This window comes from Artemia franciscana, chromosome 10 (assembly GCF_032884065.1).
Source record: "Artemia franciscana chromosome 10, ASM3288406v1, whole genome shotgun sequence".
Taxonomy (NCBI): Eukaryota; Metazoa; Arthropoda; class Branchiopoda; order Anostraca; family Artemiidae; genus Artemia; species Artemia franciscana.
In genome coordinates, this window is record NC_088872.1 from 7,061,541 (window position 1) to 7,080,412 (window position 18,872).

The following is an 18,872-nucleotide window of genomic DNA, read 5'->3' on the forward strand; positions in this document are numbered from 1 at the left end:
TTTTTCCACATCTTCAATGAAAATACCCCCAAAAAAATTTTCAAAATATAACAGGGAGTGGGGAACTAAGGGAAGGATTATCCTCCGTCCAACTCTCTCCAACTGATCAAATTATCTGCTTAATATTTTATTTCTACGAATTCACTGCTCTTTATTGGCCTTTTTTTTACTTATTTTTCATTTACTATTTTGCATTAGTGAAAAAATCTGCTTTGCCGACTTATTGTCAGAAGAAACACAATCAGCTGAAAACCATTAGGGCCCAGTTTCTCGTAAGTCTCCAACACACAGGGTGTTAATCAAGAACTTATCGGCAAGATTTTACTGTAAATTCTTATTCGTAATAAATCTGGGATAATGTTTTCGATAAAACTGATATTTGAGTGTTTTTTTTTTAATTTAAATGATAGAAACTATGTCTGTATGATGTTTTTTTTTCTACAAGTATGTCGGCAAGAGTATATAAGGAAAAAAATCTGCTAAATTTTAATTTAAAATTCGCTTGCAATTTTGGAACTCAGGTGTAGAAACAAAAAGGGCACCCAAAAGAAGATGAAAGAGGGAACAAAATCTTCAGGTCCTCAATAATGCGCCTGCCCCCAATTTCCCCAAGCAGTGTGTTCGCAGTTTTTCTTTGTTTTGATTTAAGGATGACTTCCTAAGTAGCTTTTTCGTGATGAATCAATCAGTATATTTGGAGTTTGTATATCTACAATGATTGTGTAAACTAGCATTTGAACTTTACTGTGAATTTGAGGTTTTAGCTGACTTACCAAATACCAAACAGTGCAGATGGCAAACGAATCAAAATACTCGAAAACAATAACTAGCCCAAAAGAAATTGTATGAAGGACCCGACACAATCAGTTAAATCAAATTCAAACGAACCAAAACCCAGTCTTAAAGGGATAAATTTTAAGAGGAAACTGAATATTGTGACAAAGCCAGTTTCTGTAATGCCCCAGAGAGCGGTATCTTTCAGAAATACCTGAGTGTGCGTTCAGTTTTGACAGTGTTAAAGTAATTGATCCTCCAGGTTACTGAGTTGTAAGCAATACTAGTAACTGAAGAAAACGTTAATTCTGTGATTGAAGAAAACGACTGTTTGGTTCTAATTCTGAAATGCAACTATGAGGTTAAAACCTAGAAAAAACATATACTATTAAAAAGATTTGTTATAGATAGTTGTGACTATAGTATAATTCGGATATGACTTTGGCTAATCTATATAAAGCTCTAATAAAACTACAAATTTGATGTATAGTTTAGCAAGACTACCCTGTTTTGTCTCAAGGTTGGGAGACTCAGTAAAAGTTTTAGGGAATTTTTGGGAGCAGGGAAGTGGGAACAAGAGAACTTGGAATTTTGTGTTGGGGAAAGAAATAAACTGTTTGTTTCTTCAACACTTTGTAGCTGAACTTGATAGTCTATTGTTGTCTTTTTTATCTGAAAATTTTAAGAAAAAATGTGTCGGACCGTGTTTTCTTTTCTATGCTAGTCGTGTGACCGGCTTTCTTGATAGTTTGTAGTATTTGATTTTCGTTAACTACGGAAAAGGTGATTTAAATTTTGGAAAAATGACTTACCGCACCATCCTTCATCGGAGCTGTCAAAACAGTCAGGGTGGCCATCGCAGAACAGCTCACTTGGGAGACAAGTGCCATCTGAGCATGCGTATTCATTTCTTGGACAGATTGGCTCGTCTGTTGCTAGTAACGGCTTTGGAATTGCTAATTCTAGAAACATTAGATTCGCTTCATTTCAAAATCTAAGGCTAATATTGCCAAAAGCTATTGGTTTTAAAATTAAATATTCTGAAAAATGTATGGTTACCAATTCATGCAGACAAAAATATATATAGTTGTTGAAGATCCGACTTTACTTGCTTTTTGTCTACCCATCTTACATTCACCCTGGCTGTTGGCTGGTATACATTCCCATTCCGCTTATCCTCTTTTTGGGTTCTCACTTCTTTTTCCTGTTAGCTTTTCAACGTCTTTCCTTTCTTAGGGCTTTTCTACTGCTTTTCTTTCTCTATTAGTCTTTTTTAAGGGTTAAATTGCTATATAATCTTCTTTGGGCAATCTTGTATATAGGATATTACCTACTTCGAAATTTTGTTGTAAATGATTTGAACAAATGAAAAAAAAAGATAGGTGTAAATAAAAGCAAGAAACAAAAAACACTATATGCAGGGGGTTAACGAGGAGACCATGGTAATACTGAGGCTTACATTCCATTCCTAGCATTAAATAACCTATTCGAATTATGACTTATGGTTATTTACTTATAACCTACAGAAAATCCTCTCGGATAAAACCCTACTCTTGAAATCTTGAATTGAATGGTTGGCGCGCTGGTGTGGGAATTCTATGTCCAAGGGGCATGGTTTCAATCACATTGCACTTCCTGGCTGAAAGGCCATGAAATGGAGATCAGCACCGCCGGTTTGGACCTTAAGGGTCTAGTGCCGTCTTACTTACTTACTTACTTACTTTTTTACTCTTGAAATTCCTCTAAAACGATATTACTCGATCACCACCTCAAGTCACCTCACGAGGAGCTGGGTCGGGGAAGAGGTATCCCACAGGAAGAACTGAACGGGTATTTTTTGTCAATGCTACAAAATCATGGCTTAGTTGTTAGAGCCGTATCTTGTATATCTTCCCTTGAGAGAGGCCCCAATAATGTGAAATGAGAATTAACCATCCTCAAGCACAAAAAAAATGGTGGCGAAATTTTGTATACCTGAGCCTAGGTTGGGAAAGAATGTGGTACTTATCTCTTATAACCACCACACTCAAGTTCTTGGTCTGACAGAACCGTTTTATTTCCGTAGTTTCTTTTAGATTAGCGTTAGAGAGCGTATATTTAATTAAATATTTTAGTTTGTATTTTAGTACGGTTAAGTTAGGCTAGAAACCATTGGGTATAATGCGACCTGGGGGGCCTGATTTCCCTAATTCTCTGTTGTAGTTTCCATAATTTTGTAACTGAAATATTTTATACTCATCACACTTAGGTGCATTTCATTAGGATTAACCTAACTTCACTTCTTGAGTGTGGTGGGTATAAGAGATAAGAACCAGGAACATTATACCCAAGTCCCGACAATGATTGGTTCGTTAACTAAACTGCAAGAAGATCACGCAACGCTATCTGACCTTACGGATGACTCAGTGCCCAGCTTAGTTTTTTTGGGACACAACTACAACGGGGACGCCGGGGGGCACATGGGGGATATATAAATGACGACCAGGACACAGGGAATGTTCGATTAGCAGTCATCATCAACAAAGCTCAAGCGAAATCATTATAATAATGAGGTATAGATCTGAATACGGACTGTTTTTCCCCATGGACAATTATATGTTGCATGTTCAAGAGTCGGTAAACCTGACAATCTATTTATATGCACAGACAATGGGACAGCCAAGAATGTTGTATATTCGCAAGTTTTACGTAGTTAAAAACGCATATATATATATATATATATATATATATATATATATATATATATATATATATATATATATATATATATATATATATATATATATGTATATATATATATATATATCAATCTATATTCACAGGTGGGACACAGGGACACAACTACGATGGCGCGTAACTAATATGGCGCGAAAAAATCTAAAAAAAGAAAAAACTAAAAAGAAAAAACTTAAAAAAAAGGAAAAAAATAAAAAGGTAAAAAACTAAAAAGAAAAAAACACCGGGACACAAATGACGATCGGGACACAGGGAATATAAATGACAACCGGGACAAAGGGACACAACTACAACGGGGACACAGGGGGCACAGGGGGATATATAAATGACGACGGAGACACAGGGAATGTTCGATTAGCAATCACCATCAACAGAGCTCAAGGGCAATCATTAGAATAATGAGGTATAGATCTGAATACGCACGAAACACACGAATAGTGAATAAGCACGAAGTGCCCCCACCAACTAGGTGTTGGGGTGACACGAAGCGCCACTCCAACAGCTAGTACATATATATATATATATATATATATATATATATTTATATATATATATATATAGTATATATATATATATATATATATATATATATATATATATATATATATATATATATATATATATATATATATATATATATATATATATATATATCAGGTAAAGGGCATTTACCTGATAAGTAATGGGCTAGGAGCTCAACGGTATGCTATTCGGCAGCGTCATAACATATAAAAAAAGACTGCTCTAAAAAGTAAAACCATCGAGGGCCTTTAGCACAAGTGGTTATCCATAAATCAGGTTTTAATGCTTCTTTATTTGTTCAATAATTACAGCAAAAGGGTCAGTGGCATAATGTATTTTAATGGGTTTTGTGTTCCGAGTTTATGGTGGGAGGCGGAATAGATATTCGACAAACATGGATTAATTTCCTCAGTGAGTGTAATTCTGTTGAAATGACGCCTAACTTTGACAATTGTGATAAATACGACGCAGATGCGTTGTTAAATATCCTCTACTAGAAACTGACATGTGTACTTGATGGAAATACAATTGGCAGCCACAGGTAAGTTATATAATCTTCAACATCTACTCATAAATTTCCAAGAGGTGTATACGTCCGTTGTAATAAAACTTCAGATTGAAACACACACCCCCCAAAAAAAACAACTTGTTAACGATATTTTATTCAAAAAATCATGGGAGCTGACCCCTGCCTCTCCCTTCATGATCTCCCCCCCCCCAAAAAGGCTATTCCTTACTTTCGTCACAAGCTGTATAAACTGGAAACCCATACTATAGTATGGTTTTCATACTATAGCACTTAGAAATGCTAATTCTAGAAGCGTATCCATTTCTGGATGACCCTCCTCCTTCATGGGGAAAACTAAAAATGCGTAAAGGGGGCACGGTTTCGAAGCTGAGGGGAAGTTGGGGTTGTAAAATATGAATGAAATTATATTTTAAATACTAATTCCCGTCATCACTGGTAATTTCTGTATAGCAGGAAGTCGAAAGATAATTAAAAACTCACGCATCCATTAATACTAATATCCACTTTCACTTTCGAGTTTAAGCTAGCCAACTGTCTCTGAACAATTGCAATAGGAGCTGTTGTGACATTGGCCTGTGACGAACTTTGAACCGGCGAATCTGAGCGATTACTTAAATATTATGTTTATGTTCCCGTATTTATTTAGAGAGGTAGGCAGTGAAACGCCCGATTTCGCTTACAGGTAACATTACCTATAGAGCGAAGCGTATCAGTACATGAGCCTCGCGGGCAGCGGGGCGTGGTCTGAGTTCTATTTTTATTTGTTAATTATTTGGCCTGGAGCCTCAAAGAGTAAAATGGAGAAAAAGAAGCTTTACAAACACTTCGTGGCAACGAACTGTAGTAAGGAGCGACCCGGCTCAATAGTAAACGAAACTCTAAAAAACGAAATTTCGATGCTAAAAGATATATCAAAAGAATTGGATTGTTATGCTGATTTCAAATATATAAGTTTTATCAAATTTAGTCTTTGTCATCAAAAGTTATGAGCCTGAGAAAATTTGCCTTATTTTTAAAATAGGGGGAAACACCCCATAAAAGTCATAGGATTGTTCAAAATTTCAAGGTCCAATCTACAAAAATGTGGGATTTTGTATTTTTTGCCAGAAGACTAATCACGGGTACGTGTTTATTTGTTTGTTTTTGTTTTTTTTTCTTTTTCCCAGGGGTCATCGTATCGAAAAAGTGGTCCTAGAGTGTTGCAAGAGGGCTCATTCTAACGGAAATGAAAAGTTGTAGTGCCCTTTTTAAGTGACCGAAAAAATTGGAGGGCGCCTAGGCCCCCTCCCACGCTCATTTTTTCCTAAAGTCAACGGATCAAAATTTTGAGATAGCCATTTTGTTCCGCATAGTCGAAAACCATAATAACTATGTCTTTGGGGATGACTTACCCCCCACAGTCCCTAGGGGAGGGGCTGCAAGTTACTAACTTCGACCAATGTTTACATACAGTAATGGTTATTGGGAAGTGTACCGACGTTTTCAGGGGGATTTTTTTGTTTGGGTGTGGGGTTCAGGGGAGGGGGCTATATGGGAGGATCTTTCCTTGGAGGAATATTTCATGGGGGAAGAGAAATTCAATGAAAAGGGCGCAGGATTTTCTAGCATTACTATAAAAAAAACAATGAAAATATAAACACAAAAAAGTTTTTTCAATTGAAAGTAAGGAGAAGCATTAAAACTTAAAACGAACAGAGATTATTACGCATATGAGGGGTTCTAAAAATACTTTAGCATAAAGAGCGAGCGATTCAGGGGTCATTCTTAAAGAATTGGGACAAAACTTAAGATTTAGTGTGAAGAGCGAGGTATTAACGAGGGGACAAACCCCCTCATATATATAATCAAAAATATAAGAATATAAAAGTTTGTTACGTAAGTTAATTCTTAAGTTACGTATATTTTTTACTAATAAAAACGTTCGTTAAAAATTAAAAGTTCTAGTTGCCTTTATAAGTAACCGAAAAATTGGAGGGCAACTAGGCCTCCTTCCCCACCCCTTATTTCTCAAAATCGCCTGATCAAAACTAAGAGAAAGCCATTTAGCCAAAAAAAGAATTAATATGCAAATTTCATTTTAATAATTTATGTACGGAGAGCCAAAATCAGACATGCATTAATTCAAAAACTTACAGAAATTAAATAAAAAAAAAACAAGTTTTTTGAAATGAAAGTAAGGAGCGACATTAAAACTTAAAACGAACAGAAATTACTCCTTATATGAAAGGGGCTTTTCCTCCTCGACACCCCGCTCCTTGCGCTGAAGTTTGATTCTGTCTCGCAACTCTACTTTTTAAAACAATAAAAAACTTTAGCGTAAAGAGTGGGGTGTCGAGGAGGAAAAGCCCCTTTCATATAAGGAGTAATTTCTATTCGTTTTAAGTTTTAATGTCGCTCCTTACTTTCATTTCAAAAAAAAATATTATTTAACTAAGCCTAACCTAGCATGCGCTAACGTTAAGTTTATGTCAACCGTGATTGGTTGATTTTGACGTCACTTTTATTGCTGATTGGTTGAATTGTTAGTTGATGTTTATGACATACTATTTACTGATTGGTTAAGCCTTGTTTGTAATGGTCATGATCTTTCATCATTGCAAGCCTATTTCCCCAAAAAATTGCGGTTAGTCAAGAACTTCTGTGTTAAAAGTTCGAAGGGAGGATATTTTAGTTTTTTTGTGAGTTTTATTTTTTATTTTTTTTGGATTGCTTAAAATAGCTTGATTCTGATGATTGCATATTATTTTGATGTCATTATTCATTCATACTGCCCATCCCCGACATTTCCCTCGGCTTCAAAACCCTGCCCACTTTACACATTTTTAGTTTCGTTGAAGGGAGATTTTAGAAAGCTAAAAATGGACGGGTTTCTTTAATAATGACAAAGAAATAATATGCCATCATGAGAATCTTGCTATATGCAGTAATACGCATTTTCGAAACCTTGTGACGAAATTAAAGTTTTACCAAAAACAAACAAACTTATTAACAATATTTTATTGTGTAAATCAGGTAATCTCACTTCTGGGTCTCCCTCCATGATCCTCTCCGTTCGTCAAAAACAATTTATTGACGATATTTTATTTTAAATATTACGGGAGCTCCCTGGCCCTCCGTCCATCACCCCACTTCCCTCCTCAAAAGAAATATTAACTAAATTTTATTCCAAAAATCATGGGAGGTGACCCCTGCTCCTCCCTCCATAACACGTTCCTTATAATTGAACAATGCAATTTCCGATTTCTCAACATGAAATTTCAGCAGAATCTTGCAAAACTTTCGCAGTCTCGTAAAGTCTCACAGTTTCGAGTCTCGGAAACTCCTTGCAATGAATGACTAACGTACAAATGCCATCTTCAAAACATATAAAATATACGGATATGCCTTGCAAAACACTTGAGAGTGGACATTGGGCTTTTCATCAAGGACATAATTACTATAAAAGTCGGATGATTACGGGCAAGTTGCATAGCATCAATCCTTCCACTAGTCAAATAATTTCAAAACCTAGGTGGATAGATGTTAAAAGGGGAAGCTTAAGCTGAATCTTATACCGGGAATACGCATAATATATTCAATACATCATGTGAAGTTAGTACTCCACAACACTTAACATGTCATAGGAAGTGTTTCGATAGTAAACCATTTTATCAATTCCTTTGCAGTGAAAAGAAATATCGAAGAAGTACTAAGGAATCGAACTTGAACAGCACACATTGTGAGAAGTTAAAACTAAAACATCATCATTCTATTGATGTCTACGATCATTACTATTCCAAAGCAGGTCGTAAGTTTTAATGAAACAAATTAAAACAAATTATAATTTTTCTAAATATCATGACGTCACCAAAAGTTTGATATAGGCGCCCTGTGAAAAATACAAATTCTTTCTTAAACTCCCGATCTGTTTAGCTCTTTTATTGTGGCCAGTCATCGTTTCCCTTGTTTTCCAACCATAGATTTCATTGTCCATTCTTGTTCATCTTAACCTCAAAAAGTTTCCCCGTGTCTTTTATTTTACAATTTAAATTCATGCATCATCTTATTCAATTCCTTGAGACGTTATAGATAACAAATACGTCTTTTCCAGATTCCTACCACAGATCACTGGTCATAATTTCGTTTACAAGTCAATGTGATTCTCGCCGTCGTTGGTTACATGGGTTTTTCTTTAGCTGCTGCGAATTTCACTTTTACTGGTTTTCTAAGCAGATTTATCTGTGCCTCATTTTCATAAATCGATCCGTTAAACATTTCACAAGACCTTAAATTAGAATTAGCGCCCTCGTAAAATTAGTTTTTTTTGCAATAGAATCTTTAACTTTTGCCTTGGCTTGCTCTTTGTCATTATGAAAACATAACGCCGAACCGTGTTTTTTAGCCAAGGCTGATGCAGTATCAGGTACTTGGCTGACGTCCTTACAAACTCAAATGTCAGCTAGTTTGTCAGTTGGAGCTTTTAGAAAATGTTGAACGTCGACTTTTGCACTGGCTTGTCTTTTGTCAATACGAAATACATATCGCCAAAACTTCGCTGTTTTTTTTTTGACAAAGGCAAGCATTGATGACCTTATCCATGTCAAAATCCCACACCCAATCATCATAACTATCATTTTCAATTTTGGCACGTTTTGATTCTCGCTGTCGTTTATCTTCTAGCCCGATTTTTCTTTCTTCTTCATTTTGGACTTCCATAACGTCAGACAATTTACCAATACCCTTTGCTTTAGCTGCCCTTGTTGGTCTAGTCTTACATGATGGTCCAGGTTGTAGATTTGTTAATTATTCAGGTGGTGCGACCAAAACTTCATTTCTTCATACGAATTATCATTTATAACACTTGTAAGTTTTTTTTTGGGGGGGGGTCTACCTCTAGATAACATTTTCATACTAATATATCTTTTCATATCTTTTCAAGGATATTTGATTATTGAAGCAATCCGATTTCTAACATCGATTGTCTACTAAGCTCCAAATATTTGGTTTTCGTTTTTAAGTTTTTTGAATTTCTGTAATCCCTTACTAGAAAATACAAATATTTTTACAATTATCAGTTTTTTGCTCTTTTAGCAATTTAATGTCTTATTTAATGTCCAATTTCCAACCGAACGAGCATTCTTTGGAGTTTCTACGAGAACAAATGGCCATCTCAAAATTTTTATCATATGCATTTCGGGAAAATACGAAGTGTGAGGGGGTGGGGTATCCACCCATTGATCACTTTGAATCTTAGGCACTAGAACAAAAAGGGCACCAGAACATCTGATTTCCAATAAAATGAGGTCATTCCGGAGTTTTTGCGATCACCCTTTCTATATACCTTATATTCCCCAGGGCATAACTTAAAACCCCCCTTCTCTGAGGGCTGTGTGTGAGGGGGGGGCTGTAATCCTCAAAAACATAATTTCCGGACCTTTCAATTACATTGAACAAAAATGCTTGGGGAAATGACGGGCGTGGGAGGGGTAAGTCACCTTCCAATCACTTTTTACTATTAAAAAGGGCACTAGCCCTTTCAACTTCCAATTGAATGAGCTCTGTTTGAAGTTTCTATGACACTAAATTGCCATTTCAAAATTTCTGTCAGATGTATTTTAGTAAAATACGAGGTATGTTTGGGAAGGGGGGGGTCCATCCTCCGATCACTCTGAATGTTAAAAAGGGCACTAAAAATTCTTATTATCAATCCAAGGTTTTTTTTATACATAGGAAGTTTTTTTACCAAAGAATCAAGAGAATAGGATTGTCTGGGCTTCAAGTACAAAAAGAATTGGATCCAATGACTTCCTACATATTGCAATTAATTTATGTCATTGATAGCCATTTTCTGTTAAAGCCCCGGCTTTCCATTAGGTTTAATCGATTGAAATTGGTTGCAGGTGATTTTAGCGCTATATTGGACGTAAAAATGGCCTTCCTACTGCTCAACAGAATGAGTTTATTCACTGATGTTTCTAGTGTAGAAAATAATCCTTATTTTACACAGGAAGATAGCATAAGCAAATATGTTATTATTTTAACTTGCCTGTTGTCTAGACTTGTATACTGTCCATTGCGTGTCAGTTGTATTTAAACCTTTATTGTTCTATAGGGTTTTATGGAACTTATGATTCTACCATCTATTATTTAAACACAATGCTTACTAGAAATTAATAAAGTCCATTCCTTACATATTTTGTAACTCGTTTGATTGTTACTTTTTATTATTAATTTATCTATACGAGTTAGAACCTACACGTAATTTTGTGTACTGTTTTGAGTTCATAGTTCAGAGTTTTATTCGCCAATATATGAAAATACAATACTTTTATTTCCCCTCGAAAGGCTCCATGGCCAGGGATACAAGAGGGATACAAAAAAATACAATATAAGCAACAACCAAAAAAAGAACAATAGCCAAATAACATATAAGATGAAAAAGAGAACCAAAAAGGGTGATAAATCCGTTTTGTTTCTGCTTCCTTAAAGAAGCTTCACTATTACTAGTTATAAGCAGTCATGTACAGAGTGTGGGAGCATGGTCCATTAATGCCCGTTCTTCTTCTTTTAAAATCACAAGATTTTCGTGATTTTTCCTATAGTTACTCGTGTCTGTGTTCTTATTTTAATTTGTGCGCTATTTGAAATTTTGGACCGCTCCAAAATCAATTCTCGCGTACGTTTCTTATAACAAGGCTAAACTTCTACCTGTATATCCTCATATTTGCATACATGAGGAGTTGTCTTCCTTAGATAGTCATATTCTCCAAGTTTTTTTGGTAGCATATCCTTGCAGTTGTAAAAAGTGTAGCAGTTTTAACTGCTATCCCTGTAGTCAAACAGTTCGTGGTAACGAACTGTAGTAGGGAGCGACCCGGCTCAATAGTAACCAAAACTCTAAAAGATGGAATTTTGATATCAATAGATACATCAAAATCGCATATATCAGAATCGCATTTTAATGCTGATCTTAAATATATAAATTTAATCAAGTTTAATCTTACCCATCAAAAGTTACGAGCCTGAGAAAATTTGCCCTATTTTAGAAAATAGGGGGAAACAACCCCCAAATCGTCATAGGATCTTAACAAAAATCACACCATCAGATTCAGCGTATTAGAGAACCCTATTGTAGAATTTTCAAACTCCTATCTACAAAAATGTGAAATTTTGTATTTTTTGCCAGAAGGCAGATCACGGATGCGTGTTTATTTGTTTGTTTGTTTTTTGTTTCTTTCCCAGGGGTGATCGTATCGACCCAGAGGTCCTAGAATCTTGCAAGAGGGCTCATTCTCAGGGAAATGAAAAGTTCTAGTGCCCTTTTTAAGTGACCATAAAATTGGAGGGCACCTAGGCCCCCTCCCACGCTAATTATTTTCCCAAAGTCACCAGATCAAAATTCTGAGATAGCCATTTTATTCAGCGTATTCAAAAAACCTTATAACTATGTCTTTGGGGACGCCTTACTCCCTCACAGTCCCCATGGGAGGGGCCACAAGTTACAAACTTTGACCAGTGCTTACATATAGTAATGGCTATTTGATAGTGTACAGACGTTTTCGGGTTTTTTTTTAGGTTGGGGGGCTGATAAGAGGTGAATATGTTGGGGGAACTTTCCTTGGAGGAATTTGTCACGGGGGAAGAAAATTTTCATGAAGGGAGCGCAGGATTTTCTACCATTATTTAAAACAATACAATAAAAAAATAAATATGAAAAGATTTTTCAACTGAAAGTAAGGAGAAGCATTAAAACTTAAAACGAACAGAAATTATTACGCATATGATGGGCTCACCTCCTCCTAATACCTCGCTCTTTACGCTAAAGTATTTTTAGTAGTTTCAACTATTTATTCTACGGCTTTTGTAATTCAGGGGTCATTCTTAAGAAATTAGGACAAAATTTAAGCTTTAATGTAAAGAGCGAGGTACTGACGAGGGGGTGTACCCCTTCGTAAACGTAATAAAAACATGAGAATACAGAAGTTCGTTACGTATGCTAATTTGTAAGTTACGAATATCTTTTACTAATAAAAACATTCGTAAAAAATTTTAAATTTCTAGTTGCTTTTGTAAGTAACCAAAAAATCGGAGGGCAACTAGGCCCCCTCCACCTCTCCTTTCTTTCTCAAAATCATTCGATCAAAACTATGAGTAAGCCATATAGCAAAAAAATGAATATGCAATTTTCGTTTTAATTATTCATCTGCGGAGAGCCAAAATCAAAACATGGATTGATTCAAAAACGTTCAGAAATTAAAAAAAAAACAAGTTTTTTTAACGGAAAGTAAGGAGCGACAATAAAACTTAAAACGAACAGAAATTGCTTCGTATATGAAAGGGGACGCTTCCTCATCAACGCCCCGCTCTTTACGCTAAAGTTTTGTTTTACTGTTTTAAAAAGTAGAGTTAAGACAAAGAGTCAAACTTTAGCGTAAAGAGCGGGGCGTTGATGAGGAAGCGTCTCCTTTCATATACGAAGCAATTTCTGTTCGTTTTAAGTTTTAATGTCGCTCCTTACTTTCCGTTAAAAAAACTTGTTTTTTTTTATTTAATTGTAAAAAGAGCTGGGAGTAAATTGGGATTTACCATTGTTTATGCGCTGGGAACCATTCTTTGAAAATTTAGTAAGGAATTTGATTTATTAACTTTATTATTACTTATGAAATAGTTATTGATGGACTCCGACTTCTCCTCAATCGGCATTGCAAATGCATCAACATAAAATGTTATGTCACTTGTATCAGTAAACCTTTTTTCAAGCTATTAGTGAGGTTTTTCAGTAGTAGAAAATTTAAATTTGCACTTTTGTGTTGTTGGGGTAAAGAATCCAGAAAAATATTTTTCTCTGATTCACATGATCTAAAATACCCCTATCACACAGCTCTTGTCTCATTCGCATTTATTCATATCCATTAATGTGCTCAAACTCAATGTACTCGAAGCAGTACATTCACCGAAAAAGCAGCTATCCACTTTCTGGGAATGTCCCAGAAAACTACTCATTTCTTATAAAAATTGGACATTAATTTACAAGAAAAGGAAAGAAGGAGAAAATCCAGTAGTAAAGGTTTTTACTGGTTAATAAAGTAGAATTAAGAGAAAGAGTCAAACTTTAGCGTAAAGAGCAGGAGGTTGAGAAGGGAACAGCCCCTTTCATACACGGAGTAATTTCTGTTCGTTTTAAGTTTTAATGGCGCTCCTTACTTTCAGTTAAAAAAACTAGTTATTTTATTTAACTAAGTTAAAGATCCAAGCAATTAAAATGACCACCTTCAAATTTCAAGTAGAGGAATATCTTATAAGCTAAAAAAAACGAATGAAAATTATTGTGTAACCTATTATATAGAGGATCATTTAAGTAAGGAGGTGTCCTAACTTTATTCTAAATATATTTGAAAAATTAAAAGGAAATATGTTTATTGATAGTAGGATATTTATTTTTAAATGGCTCAGGAGCGGTCAGAAAAGTGCGAGCAGTGTTGCCAACACTTCGGAAGAAAAAGTACCATAAAACGCCCTAAAATTGTACCCCTGATCAAAAAATTGTACCATATCTATTTTTTGCGTGTTGTGCTATGGGCCTGACGAATATTTTTTTTTTGCGCGATGCACAACACGTGGGCGATCGGAAAATTACTTTACAATAAAGAGAACAAAGTATCACATATCTTCTTTCAAAGAATTTGGGAGACCTCCTTTCCCTTGCAGAGACCATTTTGGTGTCACTCCTCCAAATAGCTGCTAACCTATTTTGTACCGTACAAATGGCTTTGCTGCTTCATGCTATATTATGACCCCATGAGTTCAACAGCAGGCACTTAAATAAATGTGTAAAGGAAAACTTAAAACTCTAGAAGAGAAAACAAATAAAAACCACATTATTGTACCATATTTTGTAAAATGTACCAGAAAATTTGTGATTGTACCAGAATTTACCTTTAGAGGTGAAATGTACAAAAATGGTACAATTGTATCGCTGTTGGCAACCCCGGAAAGGAGTTTCGCGCGCCCCCACAGCCACACACGCAGAGGCGCCATTTGGACCAAATCTTGGGGTGGGCATAAACTCCATCTTGCAATAAAAACTAGATTATTGTACCACATTTTGTAAAATGTACCAGAAAATTTGTGATTGTACCAGAATTTACCTTTAGAGGCGAAATGTACAAAAATGGTATAATTGTATCGCTGTTGGCAACCCCGGAAAGGAGTTTCGCGTGCCCCCACAGCCACACACGCAGAGGCGCCATTTGGACCAAGTCTTGCGGTGGGCATAAACTCCATCTTGCCCCCCCCCCGAATCACTTCGTATCGCGTAATCATCTAGGAAATGGGCATTTGACGGAACTTGAGAATTTTATTATGTATCTAACCCACTTTCAAAGTTTACAGTGATCAATAGCAAATAGCGTAATTACCCCATGGGTCGTCAAGTAATTACGCTCTTTGGTTGATAGGCGTGTGGTAATTTCAAATCAATTTGACAGAATGGATTATGTTGGACATAATTGATTATTATGGCCGTCAAAACACCCTTAGTGGTGGAAGCTTTGGCCTTTCTGGAAAATCTGGGGTGTGCGTTTGTCCATGTTCGCAAGGTAATTTGATCTATTCTAGATCAAAATAATTTCAAACCGCAAATCGTTTTTTAAAAATGTTGTTACCAACAAATAGTTGAAATATACATTCCACAATAATATAATCTTGAATAAAATATTTTTCATATACCATTTTAGAAATCTTAGCACAAAAAAAGACTTGTAATTACTATAACGCATATTTTTGAAGTAAAAAGCCGAAACAAGATGCAATTTGGAATTACCATAAATATCTATTTCCTTTGATATGTATATTGCTACTGATAACTCTTTTATTTTCTGGGGGGAGGGGATGGGTGCATTCAGCTGAAGTAATTGTCTGTATAAACTAGTTATACGAATCGTGTAATTATTTTTGCGCTTTTGTCTTTCATTGTTGTTTTTTTTTTATAGCTGTTGCTCCGTCTATGACAGTTCAGTCAAAATTAAATCTTGCGTTCGAAAGTATATGTTAGTCTGATCGAAGATAACATTAATTGCGTAAGAATTATTGGTAAAAATGAAAAAAAAATCAAAATGAAAAAAAAATTGAAAGGTTGAAAATGAAAAGATTTTGAGATATACCAGGCCAATGCCTCTCAATACTTTATGCACAGGATTACTTGGGTCGTTAAAAAATTCTCTTTATCAGATCTATTTCCGATAAATCAAGATTCTGATACTGGCAAGTGGCAATCATGATTAAGTCAATTTTTTATGCTATTTTTTTTCCACGGCCGGATCAATTTGAAAATTTCATTTTTGGTCTTTTCCTAGTTGCGAAATTGAAGGATTTTTATATTTTGCTACTGTTAGAACAATTTACACAAGGGTTGCCATCTTACACACTTTTTGTGTGAAACAAACTATTTTTGTCATTATATTATTTCACTCCATGGACCGGATTTTCACTCTTTTGCCCATTATTTGCTCTTGCGCTATTTTACAGTTAAGCAACCGTCCCTTCCATAAAAACATTAAATTCCCCACGGCACAGCTTACAACGCAAGCTCCCAGGCTCTGGTGGTTTGTATTCCATAAGAACCTTATATACCCCCACGGTATAACTTCAAGCCCTTGTCCCAGGGCTTTGGGGGATCGTCCCAACCCTGGAGGCATTGTTGTATGTTCTTTGGACTATTTTAAACCAAATTGCCACTGCACAATTTCAATTAGAGACATTTGGTGAAAAGCAGAGTAATTGGGGGGGGCTGGTTGACTTCCATCACTATTGACTCTTAAAAGGGAACTAGAACTTCCAATTTCAACCATATGATTCACCTCTAAAGCTTATACAACCATCTCTTTCTTAAGATCCTTAAATGCACCAGGGGCACAACTTACAACCCTGGTCCCTGGGCTCTCGTGGTTTGTATTAACCCCAGAAGCTTTGTTATATGATTTTAGGACTATTTTGAATAAAAGGCCTGTCCAAAAAAAAATTATTTGATGTATTTCGGGAAAACACGACGTGTCGGGGGAGAGATCCCTGTCCTCAGATCACATTGACTCTTAAAAAGGGCACTAAAAATTCAGATTGCCAATCCAATGAGTCCTCTCCGAAGTATATTCGACCACTCTTTCTATAAAAAGTTTATATGGGCCCGGTGCATAACTTGAAACCCTTGGCCTGGGAGCTGTGGGAGTATCTTCCTCAAAGACATGATTCCGGGACCATTCGACTACAATGAACAAATTTGCTATCTCCAAGTTTTGGTTGGACGTCTATGAGGAAATGATGAGCATGGGGTGGGGCTGTTTGCTATCAAATAACTTTTGACTCTTAAAAAGGGCACTATAAGTTCCAATTTCAAATCAAATGAGCCTCACCTGAAGTTTATAGGAACGGCCATTCCATAAAAACGTTATAAATCCCCCAGGCATGACTTACAACCTTATCCCCAGGGCACTGGGGGGTTGTGTCTTATAAAATAATAATGAAAAAACGAATAAAATCGAATAAACGAATAAATTCATGCAAAAAAGCACGTGTCCTTATTCTTTAAGATGGGGACTTCCTTGGTTAATTTTTTTTTTACAATTCTAATGATGCATGTTTCACGGCCACTTTCAAGGGGCCCGAGTGAATTAAAAAAAAATTGCAATAAAGTTTTACTATGAACATAAGCTTATACAAAAACCATCATTCCTGAATCACAATTAAACAAAAAAAACTCTCAGATTTATTTTCGAAACTTGTTTTCAAGCTTTTGATTATTATTGGGCAAGTATTTTTTTTTTAATTTCACTTATTGACACCAGATTGCCAACAAAGGGCTTATAAATTGCACCATATCATTAGACATCTAACACTAGAATTGAGTAAAAAAGCAAATGAAAGCTTTGTTTCCGCGTCTACCTCGACTCACCATCAAATGATGGTAATCCTTCATGCAAATTCTAATTTATGATTCGATTATAATTTGTGTTATTTGGAATTATAATCTCAGAAAATAGAATTCTAAAGATCCATTTAGTTTTCTTTCTTTTCTATTTTCAAGTGAACTCGCCATGTTTCTTATAATGGCATAGAACATGTTTTAAAACAAAATAGAAGAAGACAATGAAGAGTTATAAATGAGAAATAGAGAAATAAAAGAAGACAATGAAGGCAGTGTGGCCTTCATCATTAATAAAATATGTTTTTTTAAGAAAATAAAAGATTTAAAATACTTTTACTTATAAAACCCGTGGTTGAATATCCTGACTCCATTGCAACGTCTTCCCCATAAACACGTTTTCGGTGAAAAATTTGACAATTTAGCACTTATTTGGACATACCTGAATTGACGTCACAGTTGTCAACTTCAGATTTGCGGTCACAAATCTGCCGTCTAATGTCAAAAAGTAGGCCAGTAGAACACTTAAATGCGAAAACTTCGCCGTCTGAAAAAGAATCAGAGCTAAAGCAATTTCACTGATTAGTGTGATATATAGTTCCCTTCCATCTTCCCATCATATTAAATTACAGACAAACGAAGCGTTTCCAAATTGTGCGAAGAACATAAACAATTTATTTCTTCGCTGGTAATTTAACTTATATATTTAAAATCAGCATTAAAATGTGATTCTTTTGATGTAACTATTGGCATGAAAATTGTTTTTTCAAAATCTGTTTTATAGAGTTTTGGTTACTATTGAGCCGGGTCGAACTATTTGAAAGACATGACCCATTTCATTCAGATTTGTGCCAATAATTAAATGATTAAATGTTTCTTTATCAAAGGCAGATTGAGAGGGTTGTTTTACGAGTATATCCCCTTTCAGAAGTCTGAAAGCTTCACTAATTACATGTTGGAGGGGTAAAAAAATGATTCAACCCTAATTTCCTCGGTGGATCCTCAAACACTAATTTTGAATCTGTCCTCGTGCTTCATGATCAAATTAAACTGCTTACTTCAAAATCATGTTACGGCGGTGGTATAAAACGGTCTAAACGGGCTAAAGATCGAAATTTATGCTTCCGTCAATCTATAAATCAAGTACGCTTTATTGATTGGTTCAGTTTGAATTTCCATATTCTATTCGATTGACAGAGAACCCTGCAGTATTGCCAATATTACTTAGAAAAATTTATGAACATATTGGAGACATTGGATTCTCATAGAAATCAGAGACAAAAAATGTTTCGGCTATTTCGAGCTAAACAATTTATTCACCAATGTTTATTTTTTATTTTATTCTTGTTTTTGCTCCCTTGAGGTCTTCTTTATCCCACACGCAATCTCTGTAAATTTTAAGCTTTATTTTCCAGC

At 35.4% G+C, this 18,872-nt stretch overlaps 1 protein-coding gene across 1 annotated transcript in view; it reads right to left on the reverse strand.

The window, feature by feature from the left end:
* The window catches only part of LOC136031716 (chitin deacetylase 1-like), an 88,297-nt gene that overhangs the window by 37,829 nt on the left and 31,596 nt on the right, over positions 1–18,872 (reverse strand). The window contains exons 4-5 of the mRNA XM_065711421.1: positions 17,899–18,003; positions 1,587–1,736 (exon numbers count right to left, since the gene is read on the reverse strand). Of these exons, the coding sequence (XP_065567493.1) occupies positions 1,587–1,736; positions 17,899–18,003 (255 nt within the window). The remainder of the gene's footprint in view (positions 1–1,586; positions 1,737–17,898; positions 18,004–18,872) is intronic.